At 32.2% G+C, this 21,195-nt stretch overlaps 1 protein-coding gene across 2 annotated transcripts in view; it reads right to left on the bottom strand.

Moving 5' to 3' along the window:
• The window catches only part of LOC127720282 (uncharacterized), a 53,922-nt gene extending 35,153 nt beyond the window's left edge, over positions 1-18,769 (bottom strand). Inside the window, exons 1-7 of one of the 2 annotated variants that reach the window (XM_052226793.1) lie at positions 18,586-18,769; positions 13,539-13,679; positions 9,881-12,237; positions 7,693-7,914; positions 6,646-6,842; positions 5,823-6,044; positions 870-4,267 (exon numbers count right to left, since the gene is read on the bottom strand). In XM_052226793.1, the coding sequence (XP_052082753.1) occupies positions 3,604-4,267; positions 5,823-6,044; positions 6,646-6,842; positions 7,693-7,914; positions 9,881-12,237; positions 13,539-13,679; positions 18,586-18,691 (3,909 nt within the window). In that variant the 5' untranslated portion in view covers positions 18,692-18,769 and the 3' untranslated portion in view covers positions 870-3,603. Of the gene's footprint in view, positions 1-869; positions 4,268-5,822; positions 6,045-6,645; positions 6,843-7,692; positions 7,915-9,880; positions 12,238-13,538; positions 13,680-18,585 lie in introns of those variants that run through there. The other variant, XM_052226794.1, reaches the window with a different exon arrangement.
• Positions 18,770-21,195: the final 2,426 nt, after the last annotated feature.

The following is a 21,195-nucleotide window of genomic DNA, read 5'->3' as shown; positions in this document are numbered from 1 at the left end:
ATAAAATATCTGTCATATGACCATTCAAGCATGTGAATGACAGTTAAAATTTTAATATTTGTTTCCACAAAAATTTATTTCCAGACCTTTTATATAAAAAAAACATGCTCTTGTGAGTAAATTTTGTCTAGTTTAAGGATACAATGAGGCTTTAAATGTCCATTGTCCTTTACTTTTTCATTATGGCTATTATTACAGGTTTTTGAATTTTTAAGAAATTGTTGAAACTTCAGAGAGTTCCTAAAATATATTTACAAGAAATATATATTTCTTTAATACAAAAACATTTAACTCTATTATTGTTTGAAAGATTTTGCAATGCAATAGTTTTATTGTCCGATGTCTGGATAATTTCGTAAAAAAAAATTTTTGAAAAATTAAACTCATTTCTAAAGCAAAACATATTTCAGTGTGAAATTCGATAAAAAGAAAGAAAAATGATTGCAAAAACAATACTATCACACTTGTCAGTCTTAATCAGTCACTTAATGATAAGTTGAGGCCAAATAATCAAGATAAGAAGAAACCTAATCAGATAATAATATCAGATTATTTCATGGCATTTTTCATATCATATGTTTTATCAGCCCAAGGTACAATATCAGCCCAAAAGCCAAAGGTTCGAGGGCTGATATTGACCGAGGGCTGATAACACATCTGATATGAAAAATGACATGTTATGATCTTTTTATCATATGCTTCAACAATGGAGAAAAATAACAGTTTAATATATTGATCCTTTAAAGTGGTTCTCAAGTAGAAGTTCAAAAAATGAAAAGTTTATGGACGACGGACGCAAAATGTAATACATCCGATATGAAATCTTTCTATTATATGCATCAACAGAGGAAAAAAAAACCAACAGTATGATATATTTTTTATATTCACGATAAAAAAATATTCAACAAAACAAAATGAACACTGTTAGGAAATTCAATATTTGAAAAGTAACTTGCTAAATTATGCTGGAAACTTTGAAAAATGAATTTATTGTATCACTTGTTTTGCATTTTACATAATATATTTTCCTGCTTCCTAATATTTGTTTTGTACCCTATTTTGTTATGTTTTTCACTGAAAACCAATCATTGAGATGTATTATCTGGAATTTGCCGAGTAACGCCGGAATGCCATGCGATAACGTTACGGAAAAGCATGCGATATTAGCCGGATGCAGTTGATTATTTTTTCATATCAGCCCGCTAAGCACTATTTCGGAAAATATGGAATTCACGTAAATTTAATGCTATTATCATACTGAAAAAATTATAAGTTATTTACTCTAAGTATATAATAATATATGATATTCAAGGTTCTCACAGGAAATTTGAGACCATATCCACTGTGAAGCCCGGATAACAATTATATAATACTAGATTTGTTCATATTTCAACATTAATCACCAATTTGATCTTTATTTTATTTTGCAGGGGATGTGGGTTCATATCTCATGTCAAGGTAAAAAATCAAATTGCAGTTTAAGCCGGGATATACTTGTATGAATATTTAATATTGCAATTTATAAAAACTCGCTATGTAAATGTATATGTGTGTGTGTTAAATACTTGCATGAAACTATGATTTAAATCTGTTGGAATAATTATGATATCCTTAAAAAGTTAATTTTTTCATTACCATACATGTAGTGTTAGAATTAATTTTCATTTGACGGTCATAGGCCACAAACACGTTTTATATAGCATACAGCTCTTTACTAATTCACTTGCATTTCTTATTGAGGAGATTGGTTTAAGGAATGTTCTATACGTGGGATTTTTTTCTTCTGGTTGCTGGCCCTACCAAAACTGTAACAGTTTCACCAGCAGTCTAAGTGAGTTTGTTACGATAGCTAAGTATCAAGTATATTAATACAAATTTATGTTTATCGACAAGTTTAGATAAAAATAGTAAACACAGATACTACTGTCAAAGAAATTAATCATGTTTACAGATAAATAATATAGTTTGATTTTAAAACATGATTTAAACAGAAAATATATAACAATAAGACAACATTAAAAAAACTACATACACATTACATGGATGTAATCAAAAAGATTAAAAAAGTGGAAAAAAACAGGGGGATCAGAGCAATAAATATGATTATATGTAATACAACCTTTCATAAAAATGAAAAGATTTGAAAAACATCTAGATTTAAAATTAGAAAAATATATCTCATTTCTAAGGACAACTATAGTTTTATGTGAAGTTAATAATGAATAATAAAAAAAAAACGAACTAATGAATACAGCAGTAACGAACAAAATGATTTCACAATTGTCAAATAATTGGTCAAAACATTACTGAAAACTACCACAAGCTCTTCTTGAATGAAAGTATTGAATTCTCTAAATGATTAATTAACTTCCCTTTCAAACGGAAATGATAAATAAAATAAATGGAACGAACATTTAAATCTTTCATTTCTAATTCAAAACCGAACAAATTCTTAAAATTAATTTGCTAAGCATGTTCACCATTTTCTCCTTAGCTGGTCTTACCAAAACTACAGCCAAGTATCCAGTATAATAATACAACTTTATGTTCATCGACAAGTGTAGAAAAAAGTAAACACAGATACTACTGTCAAAGAAATTAATCATGTTAACAGATAAATCCTATATTTTGATTTTAATTCATATGATTTTTAAGAGACAAAATATAACAATAAGACAACATTAAAAAAGAGTACATACAAATTACATGGATATAATCAAAATGATTAAAAAAGTGGAAAAAATCAATACTTTAGGGGATCAGAGCAATAAATATGTTTATATATAATACAATCTTTTATAAAAATGAAAAGATTTTAGAATATCTAGTTTGAAATATAGAAAAATATATCTCGTTTCTAAGGACAACTATAGTTTTATGTGAAGTTAATAATGAATAAACAAAAAACAAACTAATTAATACAACTGTATCGAACAACATCTGTTCACAATTGTCAGTAATTGTCAAAATCAGTTACCTGTAATCATATAATCGGTCAAAACATTACCGCAAACTACCACAATCTCTTCTTGAAAGTATTGAACTCTCTAAATAATAAATTATCTTCCCTTACAAACTGAAACGAGTAATCAAATAAATGGAACGAACATGTAAATCTTTCCTTTCTAATTTAAAACCGAATAGATTCTTAAAATAAATGGGCTAAGCATGTTCATCATTTTCTCCTTGTAGTCTAACTGAAACTGCTAAATACAGACAGCAGAAGTGAGTTAACTACCATACCCTTGTAGCAGCATCAAAACTGATTTTCAAATTTGACGCATCCAGTTTAGACAAAAAGTAAACATATCGACTGCTTTCCACAGAGTCAGATCATGTTTACAAATATATCATAAACTTAAAACTATAAAACTTAAAAATAAACAAACATATATATATATATATGATAAATCAGGCAAGCATTTTTCAAAACAAAATTGCACATACATTATATGGATGTAAGCGAATCACTTATACACGTAACAGTGAAAGGCAATATAGTTTCATTGGAAAAGAACAATATAATTAGATATGCAACTTGAAAAAAATCACCCATCAAAATATACCATGCCATCATGGCAAAATGATCCTCAGAAGTTTTATTTACTGCAGAACACAATTATCATCTTTTCTTTTTCGACCCTCAACGAAACGTGCTATTGCAACTACCGGGGAACTTTCAGCATCACCAGGAGGTGACTGAAGGGATCGTTGTATTGTTGTAGAAGTTGAACTTCTTGCTTGATTACGATGAACTAATGGATCCACACCATTTAATGGATTTTCAGTGTTATTTGGAGCCGCATCAGGTTTTTCCACAGGAGGCATTGTCTCTCTGTCAGTGTACATAATCAGGTAATCAGGGTAGCACTGATTTCTATCAAACACAACAAATATTTTTGGATCTTGAACGTCATCCACACAAGAATCATACAACTTATGAACCTGCCCAGGAATTTCTGGAGGTCGACGGAGGGAAGGATTACCTACTGTAAACTGCCCTACCAAGATTTTGGCTCTAAACATGAATCGAATGTCTGTAGGCAAATCTGCTTGTGTATATGTATGGCTTGTTCTGGCACGGACAGCAAAATACGAACCTTCACCATATACAGTCGCATTGCGACCACTTGTTCTGAAGTCAAAATTATTAGTACAAATACCTCGGCAGGTATTTAAAGAATCAGTACCGTGAAATAAATTCCTTTCATCAATAGTTTTACCATTACCATCTTGTTCAGCGTCGGCTAACATATGGTTCTTCTTGCTGTAAATAAACGAATGTAAATAACCAACGCCACATGCTAATAAATTTATTAAACTCAGCCTTCAGCCTATCATTGGCCAAAATGTAGTATCTGAGAACAAAACTTAGACGTAAAACTTAGCAAAGAATATTGATTAAATGTGTCATTGATCTTGTGGTCATAGATTTGTCGGAACAATGCTAATATAGATGCACATTAAGCAGTTGCTAAAACAAAACTCATGAAAGATACCAGACACATAGTTCCTTACGCCAGATAAAACTTTTGTCTATATAGGACTCATCAGTGACTTTCCAAACAAAACAGTTAGAAGACAAAATCAGATATTGATACCCTAAACGGGTAAAGCAATCTATGCCTTGGAAAAGAAAACCCCATCTGTTTCGAGTGAATCAACATTTCGTAAACAGCGACTGTTTCGAAAATGAGCATATCAGTTACATTTCATGTCAACACAAAAGTCCTAGCTAGTGGAAGGTAAAACCACAAAAATACCGTACTCCAAGGAAAATTCAAAACGGAAAGTCCTTTAACAATTGGCAAAATCAAAAGCTCAAACACATCAAATGTATGGAAAACAACTGTCATATTCCTGACTTGGTACAGGCATTTTCTTATGCAGAAAATGGTCGATTAAACCTGGTTTTATAGCTAGCTAGACCTTTCACTTGTATGACAGTTGCATTAAATTCCATTATATTGACAACAATGTGTTAACAAAACAAACATACATAATAGATAAAAATGTCAAAAATAGTGAGACAACAGTCAACACACAACCCTAGAATATGTACCTTTTGTTCAAACCACGAACATTGAAACCCACATATTACAAATTTTCACAGTATGTTGTTATTCACAAACTCTACAAATCATCTCTTTAGTCAACAAAATGTTGCACTGGAAGAGGATTTCAATCCATATTCGGGTTATTGTTTTATAAAGAAAATCAGACACTCCCATCAATATATGCATTTGTACTTGCTCAACAATTTCTCAACTATCAGGAAGTTTGAATAAGAACCAACATTAAACAATTTTTAAGTATGTAAAGTACATGGTCTTTATTTCTTAAATAGATGACCTAATTCATGCTTCCGCCTTATCAATTTTGTAATCTACCTTTAGATTTGATTTACATTTGCCGTTTTAAAATTTAGAAATCATTTTGAAATTATGAAATATATCTCCCACATGCAAAGCTTTGATTCCTTTGGCTATACTATGTCCTTCTTGTTTTGATAATCTTGTCAACGTTTGTATTAAGATTGGGATTTTTAAAATATACTTTGGCCTCGAGCATCACCGAAGAGAAATTAATTGTCGACATGCGCATCTGTTGGTATTTGAATGTTATTAACATATCTTTAAAATTAAGGTTTGAAAATTATATCAGTAAACACATCACTGATTCAATCATCAGATTGGAATGAAATATTTCTAGAGAGAAAATGTCCCTCATGTCTTAGAAGACCGACGCATTTAAACCAATATGCACTTAAGATTTTGACCACTGTCTTTTGTTTTACAACATTGAAATGCTATTAAACTTACATGTCATATTCGCTCCATAGTTTTCTACTTTGAATTCGATATATTAACTTGAACTCAAATCGAACTGGATCCATGGTATCGGTAAGTGACGTCAACACTTCCCTGTACTCTTTCCCTGTCGTCTCAAGTTCAACCAGTTCAAAGTCATGTGCACAATCCCAATTATAGAAATGAGCAGGTTTTACTGTACTCGTAGCTGCAGGAAATGGTATACTCTGTGGACTAAAGAGATAATTTAATGGAAATCCACGTTTTTGGAATTGATATTTGATGAATTTTAATGAGTTGTCTCCCTTATGTGATGATATGCTTTAAAAGTGTAAGAAGATATAAAGGTAATAACTACAATACACTTTTGTCTACGACATCAACACGGACAAAAGAAACAAGGCTTTAAGCAGACAAACAACATAATTACTTTATGGGTGATTTCAAATCTGAAACAATGGTGTTATAGATATTCATACATACCTTATAACATTGTTTGATTGGCTAACAATTACATTAGTCACTCATTAAAAATGTACATGGTGTCATTTACAAAGATTGAATATTGATTTCAGATTCTATTCTGAGAAACACTCATACTTAAATTCACTCTATTTTGTACACACTTAAAAAGATGACCTGTGTTGAAAGAGCATTATAGAATAAGTAGCAAAGGCAGGTCAAAACAAAAACTATCAAAAAAAAAAATCTGGTTAGATTAAATAAGTCCAATCATGCTAATGCTTTAATGAAATGAAAAAGTAGTTGTAAAGTGACTTTTTCATTATAAATAGTAATACAAAACTAGCAATTTTAATATAAGTGCAATACTTACAATTGATTCTGAAGTACATCATCTTTTGAAACAAACAAAGGACGTCTGATAATTTGTCGTACATTATCTGTTTCTATGTTAACCTGTGTCATCTTTAGGAAGTCTATCCTATACATGATGTTTTCATTCTCCTTTGTATACAAATAAGTCTTCTGTTTTGTCTGATACTTCCTCTCAAGGGTGAACAGAAACACGTCCTTTGAAAGTAATAGCATATATTTGTAATGTCAAATTATATAATATATATATTGTAATGCAAAACTGATAATTCTATTCATAACATACAGAAAATGAATATAAATAATTGACTACTATTTTTAATTCTGTTTGCTCAAAGAAATTTTGATTTTCAAACAAAACTATTCGAAGATTATATATGTACATTACCCTTACAAATTGGTTATATTTTCAAAACCAATGATTCATTTTAATCATCCAAGTACTAAAACAAAGTGGCAACGTATCGGATGATACCCCCTGATAATCCATCATCAACGCTTTTAACCCAGAGGCCGTAATGCAAACGTATGATACGCAATTTCAGGAGCATAATAGGATTGTAAAAGATACCAGAGATACATAAAACACGAATTTTAAACAAGTTTCATCAGGGACCATAGACGCCACATTTTGCAAAGTTAAATACAAAAATATTTGGGAACACAACATGTACGAAACTTTTAAGGTTTTATACCGTTTAAGATCAACTTTGCAGGTGGAAGTTAGTGTTATAACTTGTCAAAACAGTTTCCTTACCTTATTTCTTACTTATTATTTATCCATTTTACACATTCAAAATTTCTTCATACACTTTTGTCTTTGATACATTCTATTTTTTCTTAGAATACAATGTATTATATTGATTGGTATGTTTTTGCTAAATGACTAATAAATTAACAAAACAATTTTCTATTTTTAAGAATTTTTTATTATCCATGTTGATTGTTTGTCCTTTTCACTATAATTGTAAAACAGGTGAACAATAAGATTGAATCATGAGTAATCAAGGTTTCATCACTAAAAGGAATTAGAATAAAATAGTCTGACCTTGTCAAACATAGTCCACTTATCACTGTCATCTTTCCAATACCACCTCCACTGTGTAAGATAGCTGTCAACCATAATTTTCTTCTCGGCGAAGGAATGAGTACTGAGACGTCTAACATTACACCTCTGATTGTCGCCACTTACTAATTGGTCATCAACATTTAATATTACGGCATGCATCTTTGGAAACCAAACATGGTAACTATATCTTTCACCGGTTTTCTGAATTATAAAATGCTTTACATAAATGCAAAATTAAGTATTTTCTACGATCACAAATCTCAGTGAAGTTGCATTAATCTTTAGATTAGTATTCTTTACACTTAGGGGAACACTTAAAAGACACTTTTTGCAAAATCAATTTACTATAGGTCATAAAATTTTCAATCGATTTCATACCCTGGATATCAACTATACAAACATTTCAAATTTGTCAGGAGCTGAAAGAACATTATAATCCCAATTTTCTCATAGCTTATTAACGGCCAAAACATACTTGATTTGGTAAGAAAATGCGGCTGTAGAATTCAAATTAAAGATTGGATATTAGATCTTAATTTTAAAAGTGATTTAAAAGTCCGTAAATTAAGACAAGATCCATGTCAACTAATCCTTTTAATAAACGTATTCCTCAAGGCTATCAATTCAACACAGTAGTAACATCTTTAAATATTGTTTTATCGGTATTAACATTGATTTTGTTTTTGATAAAATTAAAACATGACTAAATATATATTGCTTTATATGTACAGTTATGCTAACTCATGATCATACATCCTGTCTATACTGTTTACTTATATTTTGGTGTTGCACAAGGTCATGTGTTTCTCGGCATGTTTATCATGTCTCTTTTGGATATTAAATTAAAATTGATAATGGAAATGGGGAATGTGTCAAAGACAAAGACACGACCAAAGATCAGAAAACAGATTAAGGCCACCAATGGTTCTCAACACAGCGATAAAAATCCTTACCCGGAGGCGGGCTTAAGCTGGCCCCTAAACAGAAATGTGTACTAGTCCTCTAAAAATGGACGTCACACTAAACTCATCATACCACAGACCCTTACTTTTATATAAGAGTTCAGAATTTGATCAAAATATAAACGTATGTACACTTTTGGGATCTAGCTGAATTTTGTCTCCGAATGGCCTAGATCTGCTAGAATAACTTTCTGATGTGAAGCAACAATCACTTTTTAATTGTGAAGTCAAACTTTTTAAATTGTGTAAATACGTCTATTGTCGACAGTTAACAGCACTTTAGATAAAGTGATCTTATGCTGCTTTCCTATGCCTTCTTCGTTTTTAGGCTTTCGAAAGTTTAAATTTAGGCTGTACACTTTAGCCGAAGGGTGCCTGATAAAGTCATCAACAAATGCACGTGTTTTAGGTACATCCTGAAGCTCACACGCAACGTATCTTGTTAATCTCTCTTTGTATTATTATTTCTTTAGTTGGATAATCAGGTAAATATTTGTAAAAGAAAATGTGCTCCCCATCTCCCGATTCAGAATGTCAATGTTTCACAATATAGCAACAATGATAGAAGTATGCTCTTAAAACCTAAATATATCAAAAAATTTCAATAAATAAATCTCGACAACGAACGGAAATGAGAGAAATAAAAATAGAAATAAAAGACGGTTAAAAGGGAGTTCATGATAAATTAAACAAACCATCTGACCTGAACACTAATGGTTCATCGTTTCTTATTCGAAATTAACATATAGCTAGTTTTCCTTGTATAAATTTGAAGATTAAAGCTTGTTAGTAAAATATTCCACATTTCGTCAATTTTTACATTGATGACAAGTTGATTCAGTTTAAAATCTTTGTTGAGCGTGAATTTGGTAGATGAACGCCCCAAAATACATTTTTCTCGCCTGTATAGATAATATACAATAGAGTCGTAATGCAGATTATCATTCATCTAAATCACTTGTTACACAGAATCACAAACAAGACTGTGATTTAAACCAAATCACATTATGTCTGCTGTGCACTTTTGAGAATTAGGATACAAATATGAATGTAACATGAATGAGAATGAATCACTCTGCGTGCATCGTGTTTAAATGGTTTCTAAATCGAAGGTTTGTCAGGAATTATATCATGAAACTACTCGACTGTAAATGCCATATAATCAAAGTTAATATTGAAGCTTTCTATTATAATCAAAAACTTACTTCCATTAATATATAATCTTGAACATTACAGTAAGCTTTCTCTATGATCTCGTTCTGTGCCAAGGAAAAAGAAACCCATTTCTCAGATATCTTTAATTGCCACAAGTACGGCAATCCGCTTGGTAGGTGGTGGTTTTTACATGATGCTGACGGACATTTGTCTTTCGACACAAATAAGCAGATTTTAGCATTTTCTGTCTGATCTTTCAATAAAGAAGGGTTCTTTTCCTGGTAATCTGGATCTGATGGATTGCGACTTGATTGCTTTGGCTTGACTCTTTTATTATTGTCTGCAGAACTGATGCCCTGTTCCTCCTGTTCCCACATTTGCATCATTATCCTCTCCTTTTCTTTAATATTATCATCTTCATCATTATACTGTATTTTGGATGCAGACATTTTAGATAGATCTAGATCATCTTTACCCACAATCCCACAAATCATATTTTCTGTTGATTCAAATCTTTCTCTTCGACCACTATTTGGTTTGTCATTTTCCCTTATGTTCTCTTTACTTTGGACATCAGAAGTGATCAACTTTTGGGATGTTTTTACCGGACCAGATGCATTACTCGAAAGACTTTCACTACTAACATTGACATCGCTGTCATTGTAAGTACTGGCATCATCAATACCATCTTCAACTTGACTGAGGTCAGAATCATCGGAAAAATCTTCACTTACTTCTCTTTGTCTTGGTGGTACATATATAGTCCTAAGTACTCGTTCCTCTTCCCATCCCTTCATATGAAACGATTCTAGAACCCATTTGTTGTGGAACTGTGTGATGGAATGCGTTTTCTGAAACTTGCATGGGTCTTCACATTTTCTAAATATTTTAGTCTGACATAAATGTAAGTATGGACATCTTTTATCTGAATTTTGTATCTTGCACCCATTGTTGTAAATGTAATCTGTACAAACTGATGGAGAATTGCAATTTAGAACAATTCTTATGTCAGCTTCACTAAACTCGCGTATGCCAAGTTTATCCTTCAAACCACGATTGTGTGAGCTTCTGAAACTATGAGACAGCTTACAATTACTTTCCTTACAGTTACCTCTGATAAAACGACGGCAAATGTGAAAGAAATAACATGAAGAGTTCTCACATTGCCCGAGATGTTTTTTATTGTTCCAGTTAGCACAAATCTTTGCATCCCTGAAAAATGGTTGGATATAAACAATGGCTTTTCCATCCCAGAAAACATGAAATCTTCGACTATGTTTCTTGAACCAAAGACATATGTTAGAGTTGTGAGGGAAAAGATTACAGCTCTTCAGTAGATCTTCAAATGTACAACCTCCCTTAAAATTCTTTATCAAAAATTTAAATACCTCAATATCATCGACATCTGGTATTTCACTCTCATTGTCCTCTGTGTCGTCTCTTTTAGATTGTACTTTGCCATATCTTTCTTTTTGACGACCCTGACTTCTATCCTTACGCTCTTCACGATTATTACTTTTATCAGTCTGGTAATTTTCATGTCCATCAGAGTTGTCCGTCTGATCATCTTCTAATAATCTATCTCCACCACGTTTTTCCATACCTCTCTCACGAAATCTGCCAATTGGTCTTCTTTTCTGTTGGCCTAGAGTATCTTCTTCCTCTGCATTTAATTCATTCAATCGTTCACTCCTACTTTGATGGCCTCCCCTTCCCCTATTTTGACCATTTCCTTTACCTCTTTGATAATCACATTGCTTACCATGATGACTATCAACAATATTACATGACTGATCCGAGTTCGTATTCTCATTTTGTCTTTGACCTCCCCTATTGTTACCATATTTTCCTCCTTTGCTCTGTTTGGGTCCTCTATAACCTATATTATTGACACTTTCTGATGACTTTACAAACCTTTTGTTCAGACCATGTGATGTTCTGTCGCTTAGATTTCTTTGACTTCCCCTGTCATATTTATTAGATTGGTGGTCACGACAGTCGATTTGAGATCCACAATCAGAGTCATCACTGTCTGATTCACTATCTTCTGAAGATCCCGATTCTTCTTGTCTGTTTTGTTCTCTGCACCTTCTACCTCTGCGGTTAACTCTCTGCTTATGATCACTTTCAATGGCATTATCTTGCGGCCCTGTTTCACTTTGGTAGTGCTCTGCTGGTTCATCTGCCAATAATGATTTCAGTTTTTTAAATCTATCATCTTTAGCCTGCTTTATCTGTCCTAATCCGTCCTGATCTCTTTCCTGATCAACCTTATTTTTGTCTTTTTTGTCTTTTATTTTCTTTGGTGATTTTCTTTGTCCTTGTGGTACATATGATGATATTTTTATGTCTCGATTTTCATGTTCTGTTGGTGGAACACCATGATGACTATTCCAATTAAAATTTCCTGGAAATAATTTAACTTTTGTTGAAGTATAATTGAGTTACAGTTAATATTTCGATCTAATTTGAGCAGTGTATTTTTTTTATGTTAATCCTTATTTCTGTTTCCTGCAAGAAAACCCTCTTCTTAAATTATGAGAGAAAAAGATAAATGGCACTATTCCGGAATAGGTATATATAATTTTAAGTAGTACGTAGTTTTAGGACGATGCAACTTGGAACAAAGCGTAAAATCAAATTTTTCAAACTTTTATCAACATTAATGTTACAATCATCAATGCAAATAACACTCTATAAATTTAGTGCGTCCTAACAGCTTTTTCTTGACTTAACTTCGTAAAGAAATTCATAAAGTGTAATTGGCATTAATGCTATCATCGATATGTTGTAAACATGTCAACGAAAATAACACTATATAATTGTCCAACGTCCGAAGGGCATTTCTTGATTAATTATTTGAAAACCAGGGATTCGAAAAACACAATACACGTCGGAAGCTATATAACAAAAAGGGATTGAAAGAGAATAGCCAAATAGTCAAATTCATCTAAGTTCAACTTTAAGGTAGATTCATGGTATACTGCCATCTTGGATTGTACAATCTCAGTACAAAAATGGTCTAGTTATTTGCCAAAATCTGCAAATTTGGAGACAGATTTGCAATTTAATGGTTAGATTGTTTATTTATATAAAGAAAACTCTGTTGAATGTTTAGTTTCTGAGGAAGCAAGGACTTTTATATATCATAGCAAACCCTTGATATTTGACAAAACCATGATATCACAATTAACCTCCAAACTTTGTTTTAAAAATCAGCAAACTTTCGGTATGAACAATTGATACAATCAAGACAAATGTCTCAAGTTGGTCAAGAACTGATAAAATTGATTTATGATAGAAAGGAGGCCTCGTTGACCTCAAGTGCTTTGGAAGGATCAGTAACTAAATTGTAACAAATTCTTCAAATTATCTAGGAAACTGATCGTTATATCTAGAGTATTTGCAATGACAACACAGCTTGTTGTAAATCGGGAACAAAACAAAACAAAAGCACCCCTGTCGAAGTAATTTACAATTGACATAATGGTTACAGAGCTTAAGAGTCTTGATAGAGAGGTAGGTTACAGACGATGGAGGCCATGCGATGATCATAGCTTATTTAAATGTTGGTTACACTTAGTTTAAAATGAATTAGAGCTATCAACCTACATTAATTTTCAGAGATAATGATAGGTAATTTACACTTAATGCAACCGTAGAAAAGAATCAATTGATGTATGGAAAAGATATTCGTTATACCGGTACCTGATTGTAACGTCGACCCATGATTCATTGATTGGTACACTGGTTGTGACATCAATGGAGGAATGTATTGTGGTGGCATTGGTGGTGGCATCGGTGGTGGAGTTTGTTGCTGTTGGGGCATCGGTACTGGTACATACATATCTATAACGAAAAAGTACTGTATTTGATTTAGATTGTAATTAATCAATCTTTATGTTACTGATAAATTATTAAATCTACTAAGTAGGTTTCATTACATGGCTGTTTTTGTTTTGTCAGGTTGTTGTTTCTTTCACATGTTCCCGGTTTCCATTCTCAATGATTTTATTCATTAAAACATATCAATATGACTCGAAACATTTAACACGTTCTTTCATAGATACACAGATTTTGTCGGCAAGTTTTATAGTGCGTGTAGAAACCGCATTGGAAAATGAACACCAATTCCTTAACTTCTTAACTTGCGGTGGCGTTGTTTTTAGAGATCGTTCATTAAAACACAATCAATTTAAACTTATTTTTTTTTCATGCAGCTACATTATTCTTCTGGTTTATCAATTTACTAGTAAAAATAGTAATATTTTTAAATATTGTCTTTATCAGTAGAACATTGATATTGTAAATCAATTAGAATATAAATATGTATGCATTGGTCCTGTCGGTACTTATCTTGTGGGCTAGCGTAAGGTCATGCTGTTTACACATATTTTAAGAAGTCTATACAATAAATCCTTTGATGTGTACTGATTGGTATTTTAATATTGGAAATAAAGGCAACAGTAGTTTGCCGCTGTTCAAAAGTCATAAATCGATTGAGAGAAAACAAATCCGGGTTAAAAACTAAAACCGAGGGAAACACATCAACTATAAGAGGAAATCAACGGAACAACAGAAACACTAAAGTGCAACAAAACAAACGCCAACATACATTAAAAAGAACTATTGGAAAACAACTGCCGTATTTCTGACTTAATACAGGACATTTTAAGAAAAAATGGTGGGTTAAACCTTGTTTTATGGCTAGCCAAATCTCCCGCTTATATGGCAATGCAAAAAAATATCGCTAAATTGACAACACAATGTGACAGGAATACAGCACAAACAAACACAAGAACACTTAGCACAGAGAAATGGACAAATAAATAATATGATAGTCGTTACATCATGTAAACCGTAGAATAGCAACGAGCATCTTCCATTAACGACAGCACAGGACAAAACAAACAGTGACGTATTTTGTGACGAATATCTAATCTTGAAATTCATACAATTATTTTTACTAAACTATTTCAAACATTTCTCATGATTATGACTCTATTGAAAGCTATTCTGAATAAATGCTGTGACGACGTCATAATCATTTGGACTAACACAATACTTTATCCATGGAAAATGGAAACTAATCGACCACACTGACAAACAAGACACATGTAAAATGCACCGAAAACACAGCATCCAAACCACAAACGATAAGACATAACACAATATATAACCGAACCCACAACAGAAACATCATAACTAAATACATGATTGTTGGATGTATTAATACCGAGACACGTCGTATAGCAATGCAAATTCACACTCGGCAAAACAGTTATATTCGGGTCACGTTCGGTACTTAGCAGACAGACGACATAGATGTTAAACCACAACCTAAGACGTAGTAAAAATGTCACTAGTTAGTTTAGACACATACACATCGTATTGATCAACCAATTCATGATGGTGTCCATAAAATTTACGGAGTGTTAATTCTAATTTGTTTTCCCTCATAACTCTTTTTAAGCGGTTTCTGTGTAAGGAGCACACACCTAAGTATGAATTCCGTATAGTTTGAACATGCACGATCATAACGTATCAAATGAAAAGTGTTTTTATCAGTTATAATTGGCTTTGATTAACTTACAATAATTTCGAGTACTCTTTGGACGGTAATTTGAGATTTTGTTTTGTATTTCTAAGTTTTGATTGTGCTTTGAGCCCATCTGATGTCAGAAAACCTTTGCAAATGTTTACAGATTTTTCTTATGCTTTTACGCAAATATCCTAGATGAAGCGGTTGAAGCTTCACAAACATGTTTAACCCTATCATAATATTTATATGCTTGTATCAAGTTAGGGCTTGTAATTCAATGTCTGTTTTACTCGCATGGACTTTAGGCATTAGAACAATCTTTTTTCTTTATTTAAGTGTTTAGATTTGTTTTAGGTAATTAAAATTTCTGCAAATTTTCGAATGTGATCTTACAATGAGAGTAGTTTATACGGCTTGTCCCTATATTCTTATGTAGATTAAATCAGAGGGCAACATGTATGTACTGATCATATGGATAGGAGCAAAACCACATCAATTCAATGAAAATACGCAGAAATAAGAAGATTTATTTTATGCTATTAAATCTAGAACACTGCGGAAAAGAAGAGAGGGTCCTGTGGTTTTACTAACGACCACACAAGCAGACAAGAACATTTACCTCAATTGACTCTAGCAAAGGCAAGATACAAAAAATTGAGACAATATGTCAAAAACATATTTAAGTTATTAACCTGTGCCGTTTTAGCTTAGGTGGACAAACCGTGTGCAAAAGAATTATATTTTTTAGAACAATACCTATAAAGTATAAACACTCCAAACGAGTATGTACGCATATGAATGTTTATTTGGCTTAAAATGCTAAAAACCGTAAAGAAAATAATGAAGACGAAATAAAAATATTTCCTGATATGTGATTAGTAGATTAATGTACTGAACAACCAATGCGCTTTATTAAGATTTATACTATTTTCTGTTACTTTACTGTATTCAGGGGAACAAAAGTGACCGTATATGAATAAAGGCAACAGTAGTATACCGCTGTTCGAAATTCATAAATCGATTGAGAAAAAACAAATCCGGGTTACAAACTAAAACTGAGGGAAACACATCAAATATAATAGAACAAAGACACAACAGAAACACTAAAATGCAACACACAGAGAAACGAACTATAAGATAACAATAGCCATTTTCCTGACTTGGTACAGGACATTTTAAGAAGAAATGGTGGGTTGAACCTGGTTTTGTGGCTAGTCAAACCTCCCGCGTTAATGGCAATGTTAAATATAACACTAAAATGACAACATTACATGACAGGATTACAATTCAAATAAATGGAAGAACATACAGGACAGAGAAACACACAAATAAACAATACAATAGAACATTACGACAAGCTAATAGTTATCAAAGGTGCCAGGCCTAAAGATGAAGAACATTGATGACCCAAAATTCCAAAAAGTTGTGCCACATACGGCTAGGTTATCTGCCTGGGATAAGAAAATATTTAGTATTTAGAATAATTCATATTTTTGCAAACAGTAAATTTATAAAATACAAGAGTGCACACTCTGAAATGTCTCGCCTTCTTTACTAACCATTGATTTTATGTTGATAGTAACACATAAACTTAACATGATCCAAGAAAATGAGGTCAAGGTCAGATAAACCAAACGAGAAATACATGTTCACCTTACAATCATTCAATAAACCAAACATAGTTGACCTATTGCTTATAGTTTCTAAGAAACAGTCTTAACCAATAAAACTAAATATTGACCAATGAACCATGAAAATGAGGTCAAAGTCATATGAACCATGCCAGACAGACATGTTCACCTTACAATCAATGTATGCATCAAATGTAGTTGACCTATTGCTTATAATATCTAAGAAACAAACTTAACCATGAAAACTTAACATTGACCAATGAACAATGAAAATGAGGTCAAGGTCAGATGATACCTACCAGACAGACATATACACCTTACAATCCTTCCATACAACAAATATAGTTGATCTTTTGCTTTAAGTTGAAGAAAAACAGACCAAAACACAAAAACTTAACACTGAGAAATAAACCGTGAAAATGAGGTCAAGGTCAAATAAAACCTGCGAGACTGACATGTACATCATAAAATATTTCCATACACCAAATATAGTTGACATATTGCCTATAGTATTAGAAAAAAAAGACCAAAACTCAAAAACTTAACTTTGACCACTGAACCATGAAAATGAGGTCAAGGTCAGATGACACCTACCAGTTGGACATGTACACCTTACAATCATTCCATATACCAAATATAGTAGACCTACTGCTTATAGTATCTGATATATGGACTTGACCACGAAAACTTAACCTTGTTCACTGATCCATGAAATGAGGTCGAGGTCAAATGAAAATTGTCTGACGGGCATGAGGACCTTGCAAGGTACGCACATACTAAATATAGTTATCCTATTACTCATAACAAGAAAGAAATTAACATTACAAAAAATGTTGACTTTTTTTTTAAGTAGTCACTGAACCATGAAAATGAGGTCAAGGACAATGGACATATGACAGACGAAAACTTCGTAACATAAGGCATCTATATACAAAGTATGAAGCATCCAGGTCTTCTAGCTTCTAAAATATAAAGCTTTTAAGAAGTTAGCTAACGCCGCCGCCGGATCACTATCCCTATGTCAAGCTTTCTGCGACAAAAGTCGCAGGCTCGACAATAAAAAGTGGTGACTAACTACAGAATAAAAACGAATACGTAAAACAACCTAGATCAGCACATAAAAACAGCACAGCCGAACAACGCATTTTTTGTATCATATCTTAACTTGTACATAGTGTGTATCTGATGTTCAGTGGTTATCGTTTGTTGATGTGTTTTTTTGTTGTTTCTAATTTCTCGTTTTTATATAGATTAGACCGTTGGTTTTTCTGTTTGAATGGTTTTACACTTGTCATTTAGGGGGCCCTTTAAAGCTTGCTGTTCGATGTGGGCTAAGGCTCCGTGTTGAAGGCCGTACTTTGACCTATAATGGTTTACTTTTACAAATTGTGACTTGGATGGAGAATTGTCTCATTGGCACTCATACCACATCTTCTTATATCTATCTACTAAACTTGAAATTCATGAGAATAATAAAATCGTGTCCTCCTTTTTCCTTGCTTTACACTGTAAGAGTTTTGCATATTACAATAATTGTTGTTTCGACCAAAATCAAAGACAAGAATCCCTGATAAATTCTTACACTGTGTTGGTTGATAAGCATGTTGACTTGAATACATATTAGGTGGGGGCATCATTGCCTGACCATACTGAGGTGGTGGTGGTTGTGGCGGTGGTAGTAGTGGCATTTGTGGATGTTGATTGTAGCCAGCAAACTGGTTTATGCCTGTCTGTATTCCAGGCGGAGGACGTTGAAACAAATTCTTGTTTGGGCCTCTTAAGCCTCCTCTAGTACCTTGTCGATGACTCATACTGTTTAATTAAGTGGATTTTCTAGCAAAACTCAATGCTGAAAATGAAACAAAAATCAATTTTCAGGTTATTTTCATCATAACAGAATACGTCAAATTATTGCATCTATGATACTGTATTATTACATTAAAAATTCTTTTTTCCATTGAAATATTGCTTTGTAATTGTAAAATAAATCAGATATTACATTGATTAAAAGAATGCACCGTAAAATGTAGGTAGAAAAAGGAATATTGTAAACCCTGGTTTTTTTTTTTATTTTCAGAAAACTTTTCATAATGTACATTACTTTGCTCATACATGTGTTTTATATCTTATATTTCGTATTTATATTTTTGATAAAAACAAGCATTAATCAAAATCTTCAGAAAAAAGAACTTTATATGATTATCATTATTCCTTCTAGGAACCTAATCATGTTAATTTGATGACAATAATTAAAAATCCATAAACTGGGTAAGTAAGTACGTGGGTAATTAAGTCAGTTAACTATATATTAAAATAGTAAAATGTGTTATATCAATTAGTCATTGGACTATGTTACACAAACAATAAAATACACTCGACTCACTTGGACTATTTATAAGTGACTTTCAAAATTACAAAAAGTATTTAATTTCCTTACGTTGTACTTTTGTTTTCTATATACTACATTCAGTAACATTCATGTTATTTTAAAACTTACATTTGACTTAAAACATATAAATGCCATTCTTTTGGTAAATGTTGACAAATATCCACGTCAAGATAAGATAAAGATGAATTTCCTTGTGTGTCTTTCCGTTGATAACGTACTTATCATATTTATCTAGGGCAGTTGTTTTTCATGATAAACAATTTGGTTTGAATCGCGGGTATCAGTATGATACGAAACACCGTCAATAAAATGTTTTCTTTGTTTTTATACATCGTTATGTCTACTTTTTCATTTGAAAGGTACTTTTTGTTACCATGGTCGTATAGTCCGGTCTCATATAACAATTGAAAAAGCACGATAATGAAAGTGAATGTCGAAAATGAGTGATTGTTTTCTGAAATCAGACATCACTCACTGATGAATACTTTTACGGGGAAATTAATTGATTCTAGGAAAATCAAGTATTTTCTATTTCACTATTATGTCTAGCAGTCATATTCAAAAGCAAGACCTATATATTCTGTTAAACATTTTAAAATTGCAACAATATTAAACATACTTAACATATATGAATGTATCAAAAAGTAAAATCACAAAAATACTGAAGTCCGAGGAATATTCAAAACGGAAAGTCCCTAGTCTAATGCAATTGTGACTTTAATATGATTCTGCAAAATATTTACTGCGGTTTCGATTTAGCAAAATACCATCAGGTGTGGTTTTTTGTTTTTATTCAAATATTCAAAGTGTTGACAGTTTGTTTTTTTTCTGCTTACTAATCTTTAACGTTCCATAAAACCAGGTTCAACCCACATTTTTTTCTCTGAATGCCCTGTTTCAAGTCAGGAATATGGCAGTTGTGTTCAGTGTTTCTGTTGTTCTGTTGTTATTTTCTTATAGTTGATGTGTTTTCCTCGGTTTTAGTTTGTAAGCCAGATTTGTTTCCTCTCAATCGATTTATGACTTTTAAACAGCGGTATACTACTGTTGCCTTTATTTATGTATCTTGTGCACTTTTTTGTTGTTCTCACTAACAGAACGATTTCCAAAATTTACATGAGAAAGCATTTTATCTCCAAATGCAGATCATACATTTCTGACTAAAAGCAACACAGTGAATCCGAGAAAAAAACTCTCAGAAGACGTGATTGTGCATGAACTGACGTACATTTGATACCGTTCATTCTTCTGCTGTTGAAACGGGGGAGGGGATTAAAAAAAAATTTTCAATCTAAATTTTTTGGAAGAGATCGATTGTTTCAACGGGAAAGTAAAAACATGATTTCTAGTGAAAAATAACCAAAACATGATGATTTGAAAAATAAATATGTTCATAATATCTTTTTCTTCGAAAGTAATTTAAAAAAAAAAGTGTTTTTTTTTTAATTCTATTTAAAAAAGAATACTGCAATCACACAAAAAGGTGAATGGTATAGGTGTCTTTGCATATCAACTGGTGTTAATAGTGCCATATCATACTGATACTCTCTCAATAGTAAACAGGTTCGCCGACAGGAAAAAGCAGTTCATACAGAAACGTTTTTGAAATAAAGGTTTTATGATATTAAAAATTATGGTTCACAGGGCAATAATATCCCAGACAACATTGGTACGTTGGCACAACGTTGGTCCAACGTATGTACATGCATTTGCCCAACGTTGTTTTTAAACGTTGGCCCAATGTATAAGTGCAAAGTGGCCCTATGTTGGCCCAACGTGATGGCTAAACGTTGGTACAACGTT

This window comes from Mytilus californianus, unplaced genomic scaffold (genome assembly GCF_021869535.1).
Source record: "Mytilus californianus isolate M0D057914Y unplaced genomic scaffold, xbMytCali1.0.p SCAF_11, whole genome shotgun sequence".
Classification (NCBI taxonomy): Eukaryota; Metazoa; Mollusca; class Bivalvia; order Mytilida; family Mytilidae; genus Mytilus; species Mytilus californianus.
This window is presented reverse-complemented; position numbering and strand designations above follow the sequence as displayed.